The sequence below is a fragment of the Pyrgilauda ruficollis genome, unplaced genomic scaffold, assembly GCF_017590135.1.
Source record: "Pyrgilauda ruficollis isolate IOZ18807 unplaced genomic scaffold, ASM1759013v1 scaffold51, whole genome shotgun sequence".
Taxonomy (NCBI): Eukaryota; Metazoa; Chordata; class Aves; order Passeriformes; family Passeridae; genus Pyrgilauda; species Pyrgilauda ruficollis.
In genome coordinates, this window is record NW_024526711.1 from 1,194,507 (window position 1) to 1,218,413 (window position 23,907).

At 45.2% G+C, this 23,907-nt stretch overlaps 1 protein-coding gene across 2 annotated transcripts; it reads right to left on the reverse strand.

Annotated features, from left to right (window-relative positions):
* Nucleotides 1–11,704: 11,704 nt before the first annotated feature.
* Nucleotides 11,705–18,744, reverse strand: TENT5A (terminal nucleotidyltransferase 5A). 2 transcript variants are annotated; one of them, XM_041480393.1, is made up of 3 exons: nucleotides 18,655–18,744; nucleotides 17,571–18,078; nucleotides 11,705–16,559 (listed from the first exon to the last, which is right to left on the reverse strand). In XM_041480393.1, exons 2-3 carry the CDS (start codon nucleotides 17,991–17,993, stop codon nucleotides 15,780–15,782), a joined length of 1,203 nt encoding a protein of 400 aa, XP_041336327.1. In that variant the 5' UTR covers nucleotides 17,994–18,078; nucleotides 18,655–18,744; the 3' UTR covers nucleotides 11,705–15,779. The 2 variants fall into 2 exon arrangements, with proteins under 2 accessions (XP_041336327.1, XP_041336329.1); XM_041480395.1 differs by lacking the exon at nucleotides 18,655–18,744 and adding an exon at nucleotides 18,287–18,507.
* Between the last annotated feature and the right edge of the window lie 5,163 nt (nucleotides 18,745–23,907).

Consider the following 23,907-nt stretch of genomic DNA (forward strand, 5'->3'; position numbering starts at 1 on the left):
GGAAGGGCGAGCTCAGGGTGCACAGCCGGGCCGGGGCTGCTGCAGCCGCGCCGGGCAGGCAGCTGCACACCGAGAGCCGCACGGCAGGGGCGGCAGGAAACAAAAATTCCGCAATAGCACCTGATCTCACTTCTCCCATGACTTTTTCTCACCACCTTAAGCAAAAGGCCTGTACTTTGAACCAGTTTCTTCCAGATTCAGTGCTGAGACAGCCCACAAGCGCAGAAGTGCTGCAATTCCATGGGGAAAACAGACCTGCTGGCTTAAAGTTCTCACTTTGCTGATCCTTTCTTTCTGCATCTGCTGTGCAAACCTTTTAAACAGAAATATTTCCACTCCTCACCTCCTGGGCAGGTCTTGATGAGACATACTGATCCCTTCCCTTCCCCATACCCATCCTCAGCACACCTCACTTCCTGCTAGTCTGAGACATGAAATGCTAATTATCTGACAGCTTTCGAACATGGTGGATCTCGGTCATGGTTTAACCCTAGTCAGCAACTCAGCCCCATGTAGCTGCCAGCTCATTTTCCTTAACTGAATTAAGGAGAAAATCTGAAGGGTAAGAATGAGAAAACTCATGAGTTGAGATAAAGGCAGTTTAATAGGGCAAGTAAAAGCCATGCACACAAGAAAAGCAAACCCAGGAATTCATTCCCTTCGGAAGGCAGGTGTTCAGCTATCCCAAGGAAAGCAGGGCTCTATCACATATAACAGGGACTTGGGCAGACTGAAGCTGTCACTCTGAACATTTTCCCCCTACCCAGCTTTATATGCTGAGCATGACACCATATGGTATAGAATGCTCCTTGGTCACTTGAGGTCAGCTGTCCTGGCTGTGTTGCCTCCCAAACTTCTTGTGCACCCCCAGCATCCTCTCTGGTGGTGTGGGCTGAGAAGCAGAAAAGGCCTTGCTGTGCAAGAACTGCTCAGCAATAACAAAAACATCCCTTAGCTATCAATACTGTTTTCAGCACAAGTCCAAAACATAGTCCATATTGGCGATTCTGAAGAAAAGTAACTCTATCTCAGCCAAAGCCATCACAACCACCTTCTACCTAACCCTGGCAAGGCCACGTGGGACATTTGCTTACAGCTGTTAGCCAGGGAGGGCAGAGGATTCTGAAGGCAAAAGAACTACCATGAACCAATTTTCTACCATTGAAGGGTTGAAGGGTTGAAGGGTTTGCTATAAGAAAATGTGTTAGATATTTGTTTGGTCTGGCTGTGAGCGCACAATAAGGAAGAGTTTAAGAACAGCTGATCCTGCATTTGGGTAAGGGAACATTGCAGAACATCCTTGGTGGCTCTTCCCACCCCATGAGAATCCCATGTTCTTCAACAAGTGTGAGGTGCAGCACCTGGGTGAGGGCAACTCCCAGTATCAATACAAGCTAGAGGATGGACAGATTAGAAGCAGCCCTGTCAAGAAAAACTTGGGAGTGCTTGTGGATGAGAATCTGGACATGAGCCAGCAATGTGCACTTGCAGCCCAGAAAGCCAATTTTATCCTGGGCTGCATCACCAGCAGTAGAGGCAGCAGGGCAAGAGAGGGGATTCTGCCCCTCTGCCCTGCTCTGCTCTGCTCTGCTCTGGGGAGATTCCATCTGGAGTCCCTGGGATCCCCAGCACAGGAAGAACATCGACCTGCTGGAGCAGGTTCAGAGGAGGGTCACCAAGGTGATTAGAGGGCACCTCTCCCATGAGGAAAGGCTGAGAGGATTTGGGTTATTCAGCCTGGAGAAGGGAAGGCTTTAGGGTGACCTAACTGCAGCCTTCCAATTCCTCAAGGGAGCTGTCAAGGGAGCTGACAAGAAAGATGGAGATAAATATTTTAAAAAAGCATGTAGTGATAGGACAAGGGGGAACAGTTTCAAACTAAGGGTAGGTTTAGACTAGATTTTGGGAATAAATTCTTTATTGTGAGGGTGGTGAGGCACTGGAACAGGTTGCCCAGAGAAGCTGTGGATGCTCCATTCCTGGAAGAGTACAAGACCAGGTTGGATGGAGCATTGAGCCACCTGGTCAAGTGAAAAATGTTCCTGCCTATGGCAGGGGGGGTTGTAATGAGATAATCTTTCAGGTCCCTTCCAACACAGGCCATTCCATGATTCTTTGACTATGATTTTCTCTGCTAAGGGGATCACATGGACTGGCAGTTTTAGAGTTGCACACTGAGCACCCCCAGGTGCAGAAACAGATTATATAAAGACCCTTTGCTGCTTTACCTCTCCACCACCCTGTTGCACTCCAGCAGATTCCCAACAGCTGGCTGTGACCCCTGGGAGGAGCTCAGCTATCCCAAAGTCATGCTAGCTACTTTCAGGGTTTGATGTGGTTTCTGCACACTCCCCAGACCACAGGGTTCATCAGTGGGAAGAAAACCTGGTCCACAGCAGGTCTGCACATCATGACGGAGGGGGCCAAAATCTTTGCCACTTCTTTGGTAGCACTTCCACAGACACAGTGATTTCTTGTAAGGAAGCTAAAAATCCTGATGTGGTCTTTGTGACAGCAGACATCCTTTTGTGGATTATTGCCAAAACTCAGAGGCCTGTAAAGCGAGCTGGGAAGTGTCTGCTGGGGAAAGAAATCCCCCCTGCCTTCCACAAGAAGTTAATAAATGTCAGAAAAAAAATCTGAAGACATAATAATGGTTGTGAGGATTAACTTTCTCTTACAGCAGCAGTGCCAGATTATTTATTGGAAGTATATTTTTCCTCTTTGAGGTTTGTTTGAGGGCTTTTCCCTTAAAAATAGATTAAATTAAATTTCAGTGTCAAAATTCTTGGATTTAGCAGAGAAGGAAGAAAAGCATTTCATGCAGGCATCCTGCTGCAAAAAGGAAGGACACTGGAGATTAATGAGGAAATAAATGGAAATAATGTATGAGGACTAAATAAGGAGAAAGTTTAAGCCATAAGAGATTAATGAGGAACATACACTTGCTCTAGCTTTGCCACCAGCTGTATGAACTGAATTGTATTTTGTGGCTTTCAAGGTAAATTGAAAGTGACTGAACAGCAAACTTTACAGAGAGTTTTCACTCATAATCCTCCTGGGACTCTACATGCGCTAACTCTTCAGTTTTTGATGAGCAGAGGAAGTCTCTCTACAGAAAGCTTTGGTAGCACATGCTTCCTTCTTTTGAGCACAAGACAACCAGTAAAAAGCCTTGGTTTTGCACAGAAGTCACTGAACTGCAGCTGAATAGGCCTTAGTTAAGTTGCTCTTTAAATCATATAATTAAAAGCAGAAACAAAAGTCCTAAAAGACATAATCCAGTCTTTATATTCTTACTGCCACATGTGTGCAAGCATATACAAATGCACTTGCTGTCAGAAAAATTTGCTATTTCAAAACAAATTTTGCCCACAATTTGAGATAAATATTTAGACTACAAAATGTCATAAGAATTAATATAATTATAGTCTGGAAGTCACTTTTTTATTTCTACGTTGACTTTTTTTAAATACCATAAAAAGCATATTTTAAAATAATAAAATAAATTACAATAAAAGTATCTGTTCTGTTTAAGATGTAATAAAATGTCTCAAATGAAGCTAAGACAGACAAAATGAATTGTTTAATTATCTTCAGATCCCCTGTTTCAGTACCAATTTTTTGCATCTTCTATCCCTTCTATTAATTTTCATTTCAATGCTAACCTAAGCTATTTTCTGTCCCCATCTGCCTTCTGAGGTTTCATCCCAGAGCCAAAAAGTGTTTTTCTGATTGAGCTCTTTACTTACCATCTCCACTCCTGACACCGGTGCTGCTCTCCATGGTATCTGAGACCCTCAGCTCTGCATCATGGCAGCCCACCACCACTTCCTTTGGTCTCTTTCCCTATACACCAGGGCATGTCCTTTTTTATTTCAAGTCCCTAACTGGGTGCAAAGATGGGAGGAGGTGTGTTTGAATTGCTCTGGTCACTACATCCAAAATCATGACAGCCTGAGAGAAACAGGACCTGCCATGGGGGCAGCTGCTGGAGTACTGTGTGGGCCACATGACACTGGAGTCTCTTTTATGTTCCCTATAAGAAAAGAGCCCAGGCAGGCTTGTCTGAAAACCCTGGCCAGCTCAGCTCCCATTATAAGCAGTGTAGGAAATCCCTTATCCGGGATTCCCCTCAAGTAACACATTGTTTCTTCCTACAGCTCCATCAAAATCCAGCTTTCATTGTAAGAAGAAAATTGCCATAATCCAGATCTATTGAGAAAGGATTTCATAAATCACTTTTCCCCTGGTTCACGTCCAACAAATTAGGTGTAGACCATGGCTACTGCACAGGTCAAGGCCAACTGCGTGGTGACCTGACCACACTCATTCCAAGCTCTTCTTGCCAGCATCCTGCAAGGGCTGTGGAAACTGAGGATGGATTCTTCCCACAAAGCTCTGGGGTGATGAGAAGTAAAGAACAAAATAGCAAGTTGTACTTTCTATTGCAAGCCTCCTTCAAGGGAACAGGGTACCAGCCCCTGTGATTTTTTCCTCTCATCTGTCCAAAGAAGAGAGCAGAAATGACATCAGCCTCCTACTATGTAGGGAGTCTGAGCCATGAGCTGTTCCTGGTCTTTGGGAAAGTCAGCTTGGACCAGTAAGAGAAGGACATTTTCTATAGTAGACTGGCCATACCTCTGATAAGGGAAGCAGCTGCTTCCCAAAAAATCAGTGGGGTTTTTGTTTGGATTTGCCAATTTTTGCTTTTTCTGTGTTTAGGAAAAGCTGGATCCAAAATTATTGGTGCAAAGTAAATAGGTCTTAGCCTAACCTTTCCAAACAAGAATGTTTCTGTCTGTTGCACAACTAAAATGAACAATATTTGAAATACTTTTTCAAAAAAAGGTTATCCTTCTGATCTTTCTTGGCACGTTATTTAAACGATACCTATCAAATTGATTTGTTTAGAAATCCATGCGCCTTTCAGAAAGTAAATACGGTTCATATTTGAATAAGTTCCTATGTTTCATGCCAAGCTTTCATGAAAAATGCCCACTAATGTTTATCAGAACACCAGAGGCATGAGCCAAACTTTTGGTGATTCACAGCATTAAACTTTGGGGTGGAAGAGGTGGATTATATATTTAGAAATAGCTCCTATTAGGCAGCTCCTATTAGGCAGCTCAGTTTGGGGCTGCATGGAGGAGATTGCCCACAGGCTTCCACTTCTCCCAGCTGGCAGCACGACACAGTGCAGGAGCCTGTCAGGGGGGCAGGACAGGGAGTTCCAGCCCTAAGTCTGAATTTCTTGTCTTTTGTGGGCTTAAGCCCTATGTGGACTCACCTGATTTGTGAGTGTTTACAGCTGAAATACAAACCCTGAAAACAGGGAATGATGATGAAAACACAGACTATGCCATGACCACAGTCCATGGCTCTTGTGGGAGCTGCCATAGTCACAGACTTACAGCTGAGTTTCAAATATTTTATTGAATTACAGAAAGGACTGTTATTAGGCTCCCCTTTCCTTCAGCTCATTATATACAATGGTCTTCCATAACTAAACTTTATTTCTAGCAACTTTTGCCCATAAACAGCTTAACACTTCAAAATTTTCCAAACACTGCAATTTGATATATTCAGGAAGCAATACACATTCAGTGAAACTGTGTGTCCCAGGATAATGATTCTCTTCAATCAGTTTAAGCCTGGGACATTGTAGATTTATGACAGTGAGTATTATGGTCACGTGGATTCACCAGTTGACTGATGCAGGCAATCCTGCAAAGTGATCAATCTTTACTCATTAAGGAAATTCCTGCACCCTCATGCATTTGTCTGGTGGCCAGCCTAAAAGAAAAAAAATGTATCACCTTTATAGAAATAAAAATCGATAAGCCCAGTCGGGACACCCACTCATTTGGTGGAAGCTGAGTTTCAAGAGATTCCAATTGTGGGCTCAGTTTCTTCAGCAGGTTTGCTGGTTGTGGCTCTGCAGTCATTTAATGTCACTGCACACTACTCCACAGTTGTTTCGTTTCACCTCCTGAAGTAATTGAAATTCAAGATGGAGGGAAGAGAAATGCACCTGTGTCTGCATTGACTCTAGAACTGATTTCAGGTCTCTGACAAAAAAGAATTGCATCGAGTACACAGCCTGTTAAGAGAACAACTCAGTTATTCATGAAGGCAAGCTGAGATTATGACATGACAGACTTAGCAGATGAACAAATTTACAGAATTCCATAATATTTCATGAAAATTGCCTCTTTGGAAACAATTTTTGCACATTATTTTCCATCTCTTAAAAAAAACAAGAGCCTGCCTTAAGCAAATGAGTTGACTTACTGTGAGACAGCTAAAGGAAAAAATAAGCTCACTGAAATCTCCACACAGAGAAGCTCTAAGGGACAGGACTTGCACAGGTCTGTTTGCACAGTGCCTGGTACAATGGGTCCTAACCTGGTCATGCCCTTTGATTGTTACTGCAGAACAAACAGTCGACAACAAAGAAGTACCAAGTAATGCTCAGGTCAAGCTCAGCCACCAAATCTGCATTGTGTGCTCCCCACATGCCTCCTCAAGCACTGAGGCAGCTGCTACCGCTGCATACAGAGACTGCCTAAAGCCAAAGGAAGAGTCTATTGACTCCACAGCTTCTGCTTAGGTGTCTGATGCATTGACTGGAATTTCATCAGATGCTTCCCGTCACTCATGGATGTCCCCACTGCTGTGGGAGGGCATTTCTGTGATGATGAAAACTCTTTATCCCACAGGGAAGACTATCATGAAAATGTCTTGACACCAAAGATGGAGCTTTTAGCAGTGAACAATATCTGCTGGGCACCTTTCTGCTATAGAGAATACCCTCTGAGCAGTCAAAGAGCAGAGTTTAAAGAGCACTTCCATGTGCATTGGTCAACAACATGTACCCATGACAACTAAAATGCAAGTGATGCAACAGATGACCTGTGGTAAATATATCTGCCCACAAAACTCCACAAAGCAAAAGTATCATGTTCAGCATTGAGCCAATACTGTGTGTGCATTTCTCAGAAAGACTGACAGTAGTTCCTACCAGAACTGGAAGCTGTTTTTTCTCTCTTCTTAGTAGATTACCTTTGGGATGGCCAGCAGTGCAGCTCTGCAGTCTCTGCTGCCAAATGCATTGTCTTCACAAGAGCAACAGCAACAGCCTGATCCAAGGTGGATGCTGTAATCATCAGACACAGATATTCTCCCTGGGGCAGAGAATGGCACGTGGCAAGCTGTGTCTGTAAGACCCTGGTGACAAATCTGGGGCTGACTGGGTTTAGGTTTGGAAGAAAATTGATTAGTTTCAAGTTCTTGGAACTTCTGTGACTTAAATAACTTTGTGAAGTGTGGCATATGTTAAAGAGCTATGATGGCTGCAGCAAAGGAGATGCTGCTTCCAAAGCATCTAGCACACAGCACAAATGCCTCTGCGTCACCCCACAGGGGTCCACGACTTCAGCAAAAACAGGCAGGAATGGTTTTGCCAGACTAGAAAATACAGCCTTAAATATTTGACATTATTGGCGACAGAGGGTTGGGAAGAAATGAAAAGCATGTCAGAAAGCTCAACATCTACAGAAGATGCACTATTCAATTTTATAGTTCCATAAAAATGCAAAAGAACTGTTCACAGCTGGTGCGAAGGAAGCCCAAATTCTTGGTTTCACTTCCGCCACTGGCTGACATTTATAGGGTTTTACTTATAAACAGCACTTACATAAATCAGTCAAGTCATAGTTTACACCACTCTAGCAAAGCAGACCCCAGTCATGTGTTTGTTGCTTCCCAAACAACAAAAGACTGAGGTGAGGAGCAAGATACGCAAACTGTTCTTCAGTGGGTAAATTAACCCAAATCCAAGTGCCTGGTTTTCAAAGTGTATAAACACCCTGCTGAAGCCCAAACAATATAGTCAAGGAAGTATTTTATACTGAGGAAGAGCTTCTCTTACCAGTTTGCATGCTGACATTTTAATAAGTGCCCTGTAGTGCATTTCCCCCTGATTTAACTGTAACTGTTGTTTTACTAAATTTTGAATTAATTTAACTGTTATTCTGCACTTCTTCAGAAGTTCAAGCAACTGTATAAGGCTGTATGAATAATTTCCCTGTCATGAAGAACTGCCAGTGGACAGCTTGGCTTCAAATATTTCTGAAGAGCATTTCAAAAGATAGCCAGGACACGTGGTTGCACAGAGATATTCCACTCCTCTTGCTGAACCTCACCTAATGGCCCATCCAGCACCCACCTTGTATCAGTGGCTCTCAAACACCAGAGACCAGCAGAATTACTGACAGTCTGACGAGAAGCATGTGGTGCTGGTCCCTCCTTCTTCTGCAAGAATCAGGATGAGAAGGCAGCAGAAAAGTCAGCAGAGAACAGCAAGGCAGAAGTGAAACTGTGAGAAAGGACAAAAGATTAAAAAGCAAAAGGACCATGGCTTTATCTTTTCCTCAAAGCATTAGTTAAATTAAGACTGGATGTGATTGCAGAAAAGTTTCCTTGCAATTACTGTTCCACATCAGAATGTACTGCAGGAACTCCACAGATGTCTTGGATTGAGGGAATAAGCCAAGAAGGGGAGTCATGGTTAAAACAGCCATGCAGTTACTGCAGACACGTGAATCCTCTTCAAACACACTTTTACTACAGAACACATTCCCTGAGAGAAAACTATCACAGAGCCATGTACATCTCCCTGAGGAATGTCTGTCTTCCTGCTCCAGGCACCCCCCACCACCTTTGTTCACGCTGCAGAGAGGTGACCACACACACACACACACACAGACGAGGATCAGCTGGACATCTCCAAAGCACATTCATTGTCTACTGTCTTTAGCTGTGACTTTAGAAGGGAGACTGTTCTACAACCCCCAAGGGAGGAACTCCAGAGAAGAGACCCTGTATAGGTTAGATACAAGAGACTTTCATTTTTTGAAACTGCTGGCTGTTCTGGATGTCTCAATTTTTGAGAAGAAAATTTAACTAAGGAGAGTTGTTCACGCATTTTCACCCCTAAGTTCAACAGAAGGAAAAGTATGTTTAAGAACAATGTCCTCTTGAAAAACAGCAATTTATGCCCTCAAAGCCATTATGGGAATGTAAGGAATGTTTTCACCATGGGGAATATCCATGCTGTGCACCCATATTATGTGTGTATTTAGGACATACGTTTTTTTCCCAAACAATGCAAAAAAGAAAATTTTCTGGCAAGTACTGTCACTGCACATCCTGGTGCAACAGTCACATGAAATAGCGAAATTTTGCATCCACAAAACACACTCTCTGGACAGCCCAAGGCTATGTAAGTAAGTAGGAAATGATAGTTTATCAGGCTTTTGAACAGTGAATATTTCTTCTCTAATGTACAGATTTAGATTTTGTGCTCTTGATCCTTGTGCAGACTAGAGTGCCACTGCAGAGCTGCTTCTGACACACATCTGTAGATATTCAAGGCATTGCTGCAAAACTACACCAGCTCCAGTGCAACAGCATATAGCTGTGCTTTACCTCTAAGTTCATACAGCCACATGCACTAAATTTTACTAAAAACACATAAATAAAAGGGAGGAGGTTGCTTGGTGGCAGCTTCAGGAAGGCATGACTAGATCCACACAGACCCTTGGGGAAAAGGTGCGTGCAACTTCTACACAACTCTCTGCAGAGGTTTCACAGACAAGAGCAAATGGCCACAAGTTGCACCAGGGGAGCTTTAGGTTGGATATTAGGAAGAAATTCCTTCGCCAAAAAAGTTGTCAAGCATTGGAACACGCTGCCCTAAGAAGCATGGTGGAGTCACTGTCTCTGGAGGTATTTAAAGATAAGCAGATGTAGTGCTTAGGGACATGATTTAATGGTGTACTTCATGGTGATGGGTAAACGGTTGGACTCGATGATCTTAAAGGTCTTTCCATCCTAAGTAATTCGATAAAAACTAGAAACTCAGTTTCATTCCTGAGTAAAGAGGTTCCTGCGTAATTTTTTTTATGGCAATAAAATAAATATGTGCTGCTGCAGCCAAGGAAAACCACAGACTGTAACTTATCTTGATAAGTGACAGCTTCTCTGATCTGACTTATTTTAGCAGGGTGAGGAGAAGTTAAAGGCTTGAGCTATTTCTCCTCTCCTACTGTAATCTATCAGTGCGTCCTCCAGCTTTCCACAGTGTTGTTGTTCAGGTCATTTCCACTGTCCCACTTTGCTTTTGGCCTCCCTCCTCTTCAGTACTGACCGCTTCCTCCCTCCAGAAAATCACAACATCCTAAAGTGAGCGTTCAGTTGGCTGTGTCTGCATCACACTCCTTCTCAGTTTGGGAAAGAGGACTCACAACACTCCACTCAGCTGGCTCTCCAAAAAATCCCTCCAAATTTAAGCAGATAAATGGGAATTAACTTGCTGCAAAGTATAGGAGCATCCATCTGGACTTTGATTTTGAGATACAAGCAAAGACATTTAGATTTAAATGATTTCCAATCCCCCAGTTTTCATCTGTGTCTTTGGGTAGTTTTGTCCAACTGCCTGAAATATTCCCTAACTGAGCAAGTTAATAGGAGGAAAGGGTAGGCCACGTGCCCCTCCTTTTTCTGGCAGTAACATGGGAGGAAATACGATGCTGTATGGGCAAGGATGCTGAGTGCATCCCCCCCTCCTGACCAGGCTGATTTCAAAATAGGTGCTGTGCAGAAGGCACCCGGCATTCAGTGAGGGGGCTGCCTCTGTGCCTGGAAAAATGAGCAATCCCACCAGCTTGTCTGGTTGTTTTTTCTACAGAGGAATACAGGTTCACTCATCATTACAATAAGCATATTCACACTCCCACAGAGCCAGTTTGAGACTTCCAAGACCAGCACAGTATATGAAAGAGCCTAGTAAGAGCTACATACTGCAGACTCTTAGCCAGTATTTTTCGAATTTGGGTCAGTCTGAGGCAGCATGACTGAAAAAGTATTGCCACGAGCATTGTAAATTAGTATTTCATATCCCCTTGAAGTGCTTTTTGAGGAAATTAGCCTTCATTACTGAGGCATCTCTCCTGTAAACATAGAAAACAGAAAATACCTCTGCTGACAAGGGCAGCATTGTAGGGCAGGGAAGAAGAGTAAACATTGAATCTGCAGGAAGAAGTGAACTGATTCAGCAGCTGCAACAATCAGGCATGTGCATCCCTTCTCCCCAGCAGTGCCCCAAGCTTCAGGACCTGCAGCACCCCACCCGCAACAGCTGGCACCACCTTTACACCCAGGCAGCAGCATACCATTGCCCCCCAGACCTACCAAAATGGCAAGGTGGAGACATCAGCCCCTACCAAATACACCTCAAGGACACCAGGAGCCCCTCACTCCTGCCAGCTTGGTGGTTTGTGGTGCACTGATCACAGCCATCACAAATGCCCGGTCCCTACACTGGGAGGGCGGTGAGGGCGTGGGGTTGCCATGGCACTGTTTCCTTTTTGTGTTTCGGACCATTTGCATGGCCCAACTGGTGCTGGAGTGTGTATTTTTGGCAGTAGCTGGGGAGGTTCCTCTGCAGCTGAGTACAGCCAGCCAAACTCAGCTGGCACGAGGCAGGGCTTTTCAAAATGTTCTGTGCTCCAATCGGAAAGCAGCCGAATGCTTCTCAGAAAAGTGCTGCCCTTGTCCTCTTTTAATGAAAGCGAACTTGGTATTCAGTAGGAGCAGGCCAGAGCTATTTCAGACATGGAAGACAGCAGACACAAATCAATAGAAAAAAATAACTTCTTTTTATTTACAAAAAAATCCAAATATTGGATGCTGTAAACAAAATTCACAATCTGTTCCCTCTAGAGTCTGTTTTCCATCAGCTCTTTTTCTGTCTGTGACAAAGCCTATAGTCAAAATGTTCCAAAAGAGCAATCCAAGGAGCAGTTTGCTGCAACAGGATGCCTTGCAGAAGGCAACAGTTGTAAGGAAATTTGAGGGAAAGCAAATCTGCACAGACTCCTACAGATTGCAGGAGCCTGCAGTGCCTTTAGCCAAGATGTCTTGAAATTTGCAGGCTATTTTTTTTTTTTTACTATTTATTTTGTTAGCAAACCACTATTACAACAGCAAAACAGTACACTGATTTTCTTTCTTGCAAGGGAAATTCTCTGCATAAAGAAAACCGTACAAAAGAATATACTCAAATAGGAGTTCAATATGCAAATACAATTTTTCCTCTTCTGTGCAGTTTTATCTATCACACTTCATTTTCTCAATTAAAAAAAAAGCGCCTTTTTTGAACTGGTAGGAGCTTCCGATGTGATGCAAACCAAGCATTTAGTAAGAGCTGTTTAGAGGATTTGTGTGAAGGCCTTTGTGCAAGATAAAAAATATTTTAAGTGCAATACGAGAAACTAGAAAAATATCATCTTTTTGGTCTTCTAATTGTCCTTCTATTTTTAGGAGAAATGTTCTTGCATTTGAGAGGACAGCTACGTCTAAGAAAAGAAAAAAAAAGAAGAAAAATCCCATTTAAAAGCTCTTGGTTGTTTCAGGATCGTTACATTTAACCAAGTTTAGCGCCCTGTTGGTTAGCAGGAAATTCTGTGGTGGCACAAACAGTTTTACTGTAATCAGGTCAATGTCTTTAATCAGTTCAGCTCTTTAAAAGGGGCACTGTCTTCTGCAGCACAAGCTCTAACCTTACTGCTAATTGGATGGGACAGATCAAGTCTACAAAGCAAGAACACGGTTATTAACTTTAAAAGTACCAGTGTGAAGAGGAGGGGAAAAAAACAGTTAAAAAGAAGTCAGACTTTATGGAGGGAAAGGTGTGCAAACCACAGAAATAAACCAGCTTTGAAAAGAGGTTCTTATTTTACTCTTGGCCTGAACTCATGCCTTCTTCCCACCTCTAACACCAGGCACATTTTAAGCCACCAGTCACAAATAAAACAAAGCTCCACCAGTTCCACCACTTCATCATTAACATATGCAAAACAGATCTGGAATACCTATATAATATATATAAAAACATATTATATATGTATCAAAATGCAAATGCCAAAAGGTGCAGTTTAGCTCAGAGTCCTGCTGTATGCACTACAAGGTAACTAGCTGCTGTCAATCAAAAAAAAAAAAAAACCCAACCCACAATTAGATTTGAGCTGAGAGGAAGTAATTCAAAACTTTCTTTCAAGCAATGGCAAAAATAAAGGGTCCTTCAAAGGAAAAACAGCACTGTATCATGTATTATCAGCATTCTGTGGTTGTGGCACAGCTATAGATTCTCAAACCCTTTTAAAGAGAGGATGAGTCATTTATTTGCCACAAATAGTTGTGGGAGAGAAGACATACCACATTACCAGCTGATCCTATTTCCCCAGCCCTCCGCTCGCTTCCGCTAGCATCCCAAGGAGCAGTGGGCCGGGAGCACCCAGCCCGGAGCCTCCAGGGGGCTGCAGGGAACCTCGCCGGGACAAGAAGCAGCACCAAAGGAAGGGAAGGTGGGGACAAGGTCTGCACGTCAATGCTAGCAATGGCAATGCACCAGCTTTTGAGTTTCCTGAAGGACTCGCAGGGAAGGTGCTTCAGTAAACAAATCGGGTTCCTATTAAAGTGCCTGCAGAGTGAAAAGTACAAAGCGCGACAAAAATAGATGTACCTTACTCACTCCATAGGGAAAATACACTGCCAGGACACGAGTCCTCTCCCTGTCTCTGCCCCTGACTCCAGCGTCAGACCGTGCCTGTCACCAGGCAGGGCACAGACGGATTTCCTTCAAAAGCCTGAATTCCCTTTTTTTTTCTCCCCCCTTCAGAAAGAAAAAGCAAACTATCAGAGTCAAGTGTCACTTAGTCATTAGGTTTTCAAAGCACAACAAAGAATTTAACACCTTCAGAGATGGCACTGAAGTGAAAACAGCAGCAGAGGAGGTTGGTTTTTTTCCCCCCTGCTGGTCTTTCGGGAGAGGAAATGAAAGTGAATAGCTATTGTTCCAATGTAAAGTGATTCCATTTAAATAAAGTACAGTACTAAAATTGTAAATGCAGTGTGACAACCAGATCAAAGATGTTTAATATTTGCATAAAAATATATATATATATAATATATATATAAAATATAATTTTCAGCAATCGTGCAACACTCTTAAAAAGGGTTCATTTCACATTTGCTAAATTCTAGTGGTCCTGGAATGCATAATGCATTCTATTAAAAATACTCCTTTAAATATTAACAATTAGTGTTCAAATTACCAACTAATACAATATTCTTTAGCTGTCAGGGGGTTTAAATAAACCTATCTTTGATCCACGTTCCACTGAAATTACACATCATGGAGGTATGCAGTCACAACATTAGTGGGTTAAATGTCAAAATGGCATTACAGTACAAAACAGTTAAAAAAATCAGCTAGTCATATGTTTCTCCATCTGTGGAATCATTATGGCTCACAAGCAACTCAATGAATTACTGTAATCCTTGTTCTTGCAACCAAAGACATTATCTGAATCCCACCTTAATCCTGACTGGTTCATTTACTCCAAATTTTCAGGTGTGGGTTAAAATTTCACTGCAAGGTGCCCACTGTCCTATGACATCCTGTTGCAAACTGGAAAACAAGTAGTACTTTATTTAAACATTCCTTAATTGCTACATTTTCCTAGACCACATTAATATATATTGTGTGTGTATATATATAGATATACACCAATAACATGTACATATATACACACACAAACATATATACACACATACACACACGTACCTAGGATAATAGCACACCGACAAAACATTAACTCTATACAGGTATTTGCCAAGAAAAAAAAATAGGGCATTTCCTCCACCACTTATTCACAAGCTTATGGGTTGGTTTGCTTTTTTTTTTTATCCTTGTGTCCCTGATAAAACAAAATGCATGGTTAAACCACAAAACTATTATTTTTCTCACTTCAAATTTTATGAAGGCATCAGGCACTTTTGATTACTATTGGTGTGTACAAATATAGGAACATCTCCTTTTACATATATATATATTTATATATATATACTCTACTGTATCTTCTTTGCTTGGATAACTTTTTTGTGAAATCTTTGGTCCTTAAGTATATACTTCTTGCCACAGCTGGTTTTCCAGCATTCTCACATTTTTAAAATGTGAGGCATGCACACAGCTGGAAATAATGGACTTTGTCATCGTACGTGTTTCTGTTTCTATAACTGTACCAATCCACTACTGTTCATTTGGAGCAAGCTGTTTCTGGTAAAGCATTCTAGTCAAGCAAGCTATACATTCTACATGGTCAATCCATAGACGGCACTTGCTGCAAGCCCCAAATGCAGTAATTCCAATATACAACTTTATTCAGCTTATCTCTGCTTTATGCCTCTAACTTTTAACTCCTGAATATATATAGAACTGTTTTTGTGAAGTTTTTTTCTTTTGTTGTTTTTTTTTTTGTTTTGTTTCTTTCATATTCTCCCTTTTGCAGATCCCATTCTAGAGTAAGAATAAAAATAAAAGAAAATAAGGCTTTCCCACCTTCTCTATGCCAAAGCTATGGGAGCAGATATTGCCAACCCATATTGTCATCAAGCATTCCTCCCTCACTTATTTCAGGGGAAGCTGGCTGCTTTTAATGACAGGCCTCTTGTGCTCTGGGGTAGGATCCAATTATTTTGGGGTTCTTTCTTGATCATGCTCCCATTAATTATTAGAAGAATCACAAGCTTGTCCCAAGCTTGAAAACTAGAGCAGATCGTCATTGCACAAAACGCCCCATTTCAGAGGGACCCGTCGCCCCTTCCTACATCTTAGAGAAAGTCCTCTCCACGGGGTCTACTAATTTCAGTTCTTAATTACAGGGCAGCCAAGTAGAGTATGTGTGCTGCTGGCAAGGGAACACCGTCTGAACCTGGGCAATATAGTAATTGCTGAAGTTGGCATCTGCTACGTATGGGGCTGGCTGGTAATAGCAGGTGACATTGGCCACGTTGGGGATGATATTTTGCTCGGCTAGGACCCGGATGGCCAGCATGGTGATCAGATTCAGAGTCTGTCTCCTCTCATGTCCCATCAGGCACACTGTGCTCTCATTCACCACACCGTGAAGGGTCATGAGATAGTCATACTTGCGGTCTTCTAATCCCACAAAGTGGTTCTGCAAGTAGGACTCCAGCTTTCTCTGCTGTTCGCCGATGTCTGAGAAGTCAATGAAAAACCTCGAACACATGTATCTCTGCAGGGATTTAATCTCAGATTCAGAGGCTGCCCTAAAGCCCCTTACCAAAAGGTTGCAGTACTTCAGAAGACCACCTCCTCTGATTTCTTCTGGGTTTCTGGTGGCAATTATCTTGTTGCAGAGGTGATCAAAGGCTTCCTGGAAATCCCCATAAACACTCTCGCCAATGATAGTTGGGTGAAAAGTTTCAGTCATCGGATTCTCTGAGCACTCATAAAAAAGCAGCAGGGAGTCCAGCTTGATTTGAAAGGAATCGACACTGAATTCAAACTGCCGCCTCAGAGAGTCCACAAATTTCAGCTCCACGTTTTTGCCACTGTTGTTGGACAGGGAGATAAGACTCCATCGGTCTGAATCATTGCATACTTTTACCATTTTCTGCACATAAGCCTCCTATAATCAGAAAGACAAAATGAGCAAATCACGACAAAGACCCAAGAAATTTCTCCATCACTGTGTCTGCTCACCCCTCCCAAGCCCCCCAAGCCGCCCCCACCCCGTATTTGCATTTCACAAAAGATTTCATGGAGCCTGCAGATACAAACCACAGAGTAAGTGCTTAATGTGAGAGCTCCAAATGCTGTCACTGCAAGGGTATGACAGGGGAGGGTGTTCTGCTGGGACTGTGTCATGCAAGGGAAGCATACAGCAACACTACTTTGTTCAGTCACTTCTAAATACATCTACAGACTAAGTCCATGGCACATCTGCCAAATATGGCTGCACCCATATGCAGAAGGTCACTACTACAATCTAAAAAGAAACCTTATTTTTTGGTTTTCACTTCTTTCTCTCTACTTCCCAAAGAACAAGTTAGCAAGTGTTCATTCCCCTCAATCCTACCAGTGCATGTTCCATAAATCAGTCGCATATTTAAAAAAAAAAAAAAATCCCTCTAAAAATCTTGAAGGATTTGGATTCAGCCTAATCAACTCAAGCGAAGTGTCTTCTAGAGGAGGGAATAATATGCCTCCCCACTGGGGCACTTAGCACAGCTGGAAGCATGCCTTGCAGACGGGGTTTCCTTCTTGCAGATGTTAAATCCATCTACGCTCCCCGTGCACCCGGGAAGCGGAGCCGGCACACCGAGCTGCCGCCGAGCCGGGCTGGGAGAGAGGTGTGCAGCGCCTGGCACACGCCCCAGGTAAAACAACGCTCCCAGCAAATCAACCGGGAGGGAGAAAGAGCTAATTAATCCTGAAGAGCCCCGGTCAGGGCGCTTCACTGCAAACTCCTCCTCGGTTTTAAGCGTGGGGTGAATAAATCGCTCGGGGTTCCCGAGGGTCGCGGGGGGAGCTGCGTCCCTGAGCGCAGCACTCCATCCCCAGGGGGAAGGTGCCCACTCCCCGCAGGCAGGCGCTCACACCTGCCCGCTCCGGGCGCCTGGGCAGAGGGCAGGTTTACCTTGAGTGTGAGAGGCGTGATCTTCTCCTTATTCACCCCCTCGGGTAAGAAATCCAAGAGGCAGTCCAAGACCACGTCCTTCACAGTCTGAAATTCGGCTTCTCCTTTGAGGTCGGCGCAGAAGATGAGGTCCAAGTCCTTGTAGCCCAGGCCGCTGTCCTGGTGGAGGACGTGGCTGGCGGCCGAGCCGTTCAGCCGCACGTCCCGCAGGCCGATGCCCTTCTCTTCCAGCCGGCTCCGCACCACCTTGACGATCTGGCGAGGCTGCATGGCCAGCGTGGGGAAGTTACCGCGGCCGTGGATGGGGATGGTTTCGCTGAGGATGCGGTCCAGACGCTGCACTTGCTCCCAGCTCAGCACGTTGCAGTGCGCGCTCTCGCCGCCGTCCGCGGAACTCCCGCCGGCCTTCTCATCGTCTGCCATGGCGAGCGGCCGCCGCCTCCCCGGGCTGGATCCAGGCACCGCTCCGGCTCCCCGCCGGCCCCCCGGGGCCTCTCTCTCTCCGCGCCTGGCAAAAGAGGAGGAAAAGCCAGCGGTCAGCAGCTGCGTGCACCCGGCGCCCGAGCTCCGCTCCCCTGCGGCCGTCCCTTTCAGTGGGGAAGCGGGGGGACACACCTACTGATTAGATTAAAAAATAAATAAATAAAATGGGGGGTGGGGGGAGAAAAAGCCCCCCGGAGCCAGGTGGTGCTGCAGGATAAGGGAAGGTGCCCAACCTGCAGCGCCGCTGCCTGCGCCGCTCTCCGCGCTCCCGCCGGGGCAGAGGCCGCCCCGCGCCGACGGAGAGGCCGCCCCGCACCGCCCAAGAGGCCGCCCCGCTCGCTGCCGCCGCAGGCTGCCGCCGTCTCCGGAGCTTTCGTAGTTCTGGCCGGGAAAGGTCCCCAGTAGTTTTTATACGGGGTTTCTCCGCGCTTCCGGGGCTCCGAGTCACGGCGCCCGCGTCCCGCCCCCTCTATCTGCATGGCCGGCCTCGGCGGTGCCCCCGGCCCGCCCACACCCCGCGCACCCGCGGGCCGCCCTCCCTCCCTCCCTCNCCGCCCCCCCCGACATTCCCGGTCATCCCAGGCTCAGCCAAACTTCATACCAGAGCGACGGAATTTGGCAAGAGCCCCTCTCCAAGCAGATGCCGAGGATCCCGGGCCGTGTGGTTTGCGCTGCTCGGCTCCTGACCGAGATTTCCAGAGCCGCCGGCGGCAGCGCAGCGGCATCACGCCGTGCCTGCCCGGCCCCGGCCCCGGCCCGGCCCCTTCCCCCGTGCCCGCCCGCCCTCCTCGCCGGCGAGGGGAGGAAAAAGACATCTCGAAGACCACGGAGGAGCCAGTGCTTTCCAGAGGAGCATCCTGCCTATAGAGTACAACTTGGGTAACCGCGGAGCCGTAAAAATGACGTGGAAGACAAGCATATTATATAAACATACCCATATAATTTATTTGCATTTTCTCCTATGAATGCATCTGCTTATTTTTCACCTGTTACGTACATACACATACATATAGTTATCATTTAAAACACATATAGATACTATATGCATATCGATACAATTTCAAGACACATATTATTTAAAACATACACAGACTATTTAAAACAGACTAAACGCACGCAGCAGCACCCGGAGCCGCCACCGCCCCAGTGCGGACCCTGCGCACGCCAGCGCGGTATAGACAGCGGGTTGCGCGCAAGGATGCAGTGCTGGGGGACACGGGGGGGTTGCGTCACCGCTCGCAGTTTTGTGACGCGCGGCAGGAGGGGCTAATGGGGGTGCGCGACGACGTGACGCGCGGCTCCCTCAACCGAAAAGGAGGGGTGGGCGACACAGCCCGACCGGGTTTACTGTCCCCTTCCCCCATTTTTAGCGCGCCCCCCATCTTCTCCCGCCCCGGGATGGGGTTAGAGGTGTGGGGCTGCTGGGGAAGCCCCCGAGCCCGGCCCTGCCGCTCCCACCCCACACGCCGGGCGGGGGTCCCGCCGCGCCCGCCCCGTCGGGGCGCTCCGGCCGGCGCAGCGCGGGGCAAGGGCGCCCCCTGCCGGCGGCCGCGGGGCCGGGGGCGGCTCGGGCTTTGATCCATTGCCCGCATTCCCTACGGCTTCGGCAGCGCGAGCCTGCTCCTCACGCCGGAGAGACGCGGAGCGGGGCTGACTCCACCCTGTGCCCCGTCATGCGGCACCGCCGCCCCCTCCCCGTGCCGCTCGGGGCGATAAAAGTGTTTGTATTGCTCTGTGTCAATGTGTTATAGGAAAAAAAAAAGAAGGTAGAAAGCTTTTAAAATACGAACGTGTACAAGGGACTGCAGCTTAACAGCAGAAGCAGAATGTTGTACGTCAGCCAGCATATTGCATAGGGTTTGCCAGCTTATTCCTTTATATAAAATAAATATTCAGACTAAGCGGCCTGCTGGCAGGGGAGCCTGTTGAGGGGAGCCTGCAGCTGGCTCTGGCTACTGCTGCTGGGCACAGGGGTCCCCACTCTCCCCGAGTGCAGGAACAGCATCTCCTCACGCTGACCACGCATCCGAGAGGAGAGAGGCACTGCTCGTTTCCCGAACAGCATCTCCTCACTCTGACCATGCATCCCGAGAGGAGAGAGGCACTGCTCCTTTCCCGAACAGCATCTCCTCACTCTGACCATGCATCCCGAGAGGAGAGAGGCGCTGCTCCTTTCCCGCAGGGCTCCTGAGGCCAGCCAGGTGCCCGCCGAGGCTCCCAGGGTCCCAGCACGGGGCTGCCTGCCTGCAGCGCTGAGGCGTCGCTGCCCTCCCTGTGTAGGGGAAGCTCGGAGAGGTTAAAGCATAACCCCATTCCCAGGCTGGCATCACTCAGGTGAACCACAGTTCACTAGGGCACATGATTTAATCTTTCGAAAGGGGTAACTACCACCTTATTTATAAGCAAATTATCAGTATCGGTAATCAGCTGGATTACTGATTTCTAGAGCAAGGACAAAGATCAGACTTGGAGTCTCATCCCATATTAAGCAAGGCCAGCTCCAAGAAACTGAGACAATTTCCTGTCTGGGACTAACCAGCATTTCATTTAACTTGTGTTTCTCAGCATGTTGAAATGAAATTTTAGCAGTATTTTGAATACTGCAGAATGTACCAGTGCATTAGCTACGCTGGTCAGCAGGATTTAATGCTGTTTTGTGTGGATCTTGTTTCATTTCCCCATGAAGTGTGACTTTTGACCTCTTCTAAGTTGCTATCGCTTGCCCACTTAAAAAGAAAAATGGGCAGAAGTTCATAGTGGAGAAGTGATTTACTAAGGGCAAGGTGAATGCATCTCAGAAGGAAAACCTTTACACTGCTGGGTTTTGCTAAAGGAAAAGGGCTAACCAAGCCCTGTTCTCCCCTCAACCTCCCTTTCTCGGTGTAAGCACCTGCAAATCACCTCCCACACACTGAAAGAAGAGAGGAAATAATTTCCAATTTCCAGTCAGAATCACTGCATTTACGTTTTTTTTTCAGTTCAGAAATGTACAAAGGATGGTAATCATTACACTCTTTGTATAGATCAGGAATTATTTGCACTGATGTGCATTCCTTTTTACTTCTCTTCCCCTAATTAATGGACACCAGATAAAGGGTATTTTTTTATATCTATTTTAAGTGAACTGTGTAAAAAGAAGAGAAATAGAACTCTATCAGTGCAGTACTTTACCTAGGGTATATCTACATTATGGATTTTTTGCTCCTCTGTCCTACTTGAATGTGAAAGCTCACATTGCTTTAAATCAGTAGGAATCATTAAGAATTGTAGCAAGAAATTGAATTAGGGTGAATTACATTAGGAGAAATTCAGAAATATTTGTGTGAGTTACAGAGATTATTTAATTATGACTGATACTGGTAATGCTGCTGCTAATAAAAACATTAATTCAGCTCATCAACATGCTCTGTCCCTTTAATGACAAACTTACTTTTGGAAGGAAAAGGTGGGGGTTTTTAAATTGTCAATGTGAGCAGTAATTCTTTGACAGAATTTTGATTGTATTACTCACTCAGGTTGTTTGTGCTGCCCAAGCAATTAGTAGGAACACAAGATGTGTGATGTGAATCATGTCTTTCTGTATGTTCGCACAATATTTTTCAATTAGTCCCTTCATTCTCACCCGTACTCATAATCCTGTTCTAGAACAAATGAAAATTAATAGCAATAAATGTGTTTCTCGTGTATGCATTTGTGTATATTTGCCTAATAAAGTCCTCAGTGTGAGCTCTTCATTCAGCTTGGCCACGTAGCAGAGAGTGCACTCTCCAGGTGAGCTCTGCTGAATTTAGGAATTTAAGTAATTTATTGACTGAACTACACCAACTGTGACTGTGAAGTTGTTCTGCCTCCTTTCTGACCAAGACGTGGTGCCTAAAACAGGAACATGCTCTTTCTGGCAGGAAAAAAAAAAGACCCACTGTGACTCTTCGTCTGTGCCTAGTCTAGGAATTGGCTCCCGTTTGGTGCCCAGCAGGGGCAAAACTTCCAGTTTAGTTCTCTCTAAGAGGAATTGAGTTTGTGTGGACAGAGTTGCTCTGCTAACATGTGTTACCCACAGACAGTCAGGGGATTCACTTCTGAGCAGAAACACTACTTCAGTCCAAAAACTAGGGTTAACTCAGACAGAGGTGTTTGTTTTTTGTTAAAAACCTAACAAACCTCACTGCTGATATCATTACTATGCATTAAAAGCAGCAGCCTGGATTGGTTTGACAGGAACAAAGAAGTCTAGGAATTCCAAAAAACAGCCTCAGAAGGAGTTCAGAAAAAAAAAAAAAAAGATACAACACAATTTTATCACAATTTTGTCACGAAAAGTTTGGTAATGTCATTCCTCCTTTCCTTCATTTTCTCCTAATCCTTCTATTAAGAGCAGTTATTCATATTGGAGAGACAAACAGCAGGTACCATCATGATGATTTTTCCTAGGCCCTTTTGACAATGTTAAAAATGCAAAGAGACGTTCAAAATAATAAAAATGCAGTGGTCTGCAGCAAGTGGTCTGCAGCAAGATGGACATTGAGAGCCACAATTTCCAGGTGGCTGAATGTGCAGTGTGTCAAGTGTGGATGAGCAGGCTGTGCAAGGGGAGCCCTGGGGCCCCTCGGCAGCCCTGGCTGCAGTGGGAATGCTGGCGGGATACAGCAGCGCTGCATTCCCACCCAGGCCTGGCACAGCAGCTCTTTCTGTCTCTGCTCAGAGGTGCCTTAGCACAGCTGGCTTGCCCTATCTCATACAGAGGCCAATGGCAAGTAAAACATTAAAAATGAGATCTTGACCTAAATTTTGTTCTCTGTTGAGATGGAAAGACATTGCTGGGCAGCAATCACCGGAAAAGTTCTTTATGTTATTCCCTGTGTTGCTACACAATTATCTTGCTGGAAACAGCAGCTATAGGACTGAAGAATATTCATAGTTGTTCTCCACCCAAATAGCACGTGAATGTATCAACTCAGCTCCAGATACAAAATTTCTGGAGAATGCAGGCTGCTGTACCCTTTTCCCTCCCTCCTCATCACTCTCATCGCTCCATGTGCAGCTGCTGGCCGGTGCTCCGGGAAGCTGCCGGCACCTTCCCACTCGCCCCTCTGCTCGGCTGGGCGACCCACCGGGGTGCTGAGTGTGCCACAGCTCTTCTCTCTGCTTGCTGCCCCAGACCAGAGAGTGGGCAGAGCTCAAGGAGCCATCAGCCAGCAGGACAAAAGTTCAGAGAACTTGGCTTGGGTGGGAAATCCTGGGAACTAGCACAAAGTCATCAGATTCGAACAGAGCCCAGCCTCACCCTCGCACCAGACGTACACAAGATGAAAATTAGTTTCATGAAAACAGAAAATGAACACTTGCTGGAAATACCTTTGAGTACCAAAAAGACTAGTAGTTATTGACAATAGCACAGAATAAAGTACCTTCAAAATAAACTCTTAAGGTCTTGTCTACACCAGACACACTTGTAATCCATTCCAAATTTGTTTGATTCATATCTTTCCTCAGAACTAGTCTGGGCAAAGTTTGAGCATGGGTGTGGAAGGAGAGCTCAGTCTGTTTTTCTTGGGGTTTTCTTGTTTTGGGGTGGGTTGGTTTTTTTTTGGGTTTTTTTGGGTTTTTTTGAGGGGGAGTTTTTGTGAGGTTTTTTGGTGGCTTTTTTTTTTTTTTTTTGGTTATTGGGGTGGTGTTGTTTGTTTTGGGGGGGTTTTTGTTGTGGTTTGGTTTGGTTTTTGGGGGTTTTTTCCTCCCAAAATATTCAAATCTGATTTTAATTTTTTTTCCAAGGGCTTTGTCTTTCTCTTGCATGCATGCACAAAGTAGTCTTCTGATACCTTGATATTCTGTCATTCACAATGATTTACTTTCA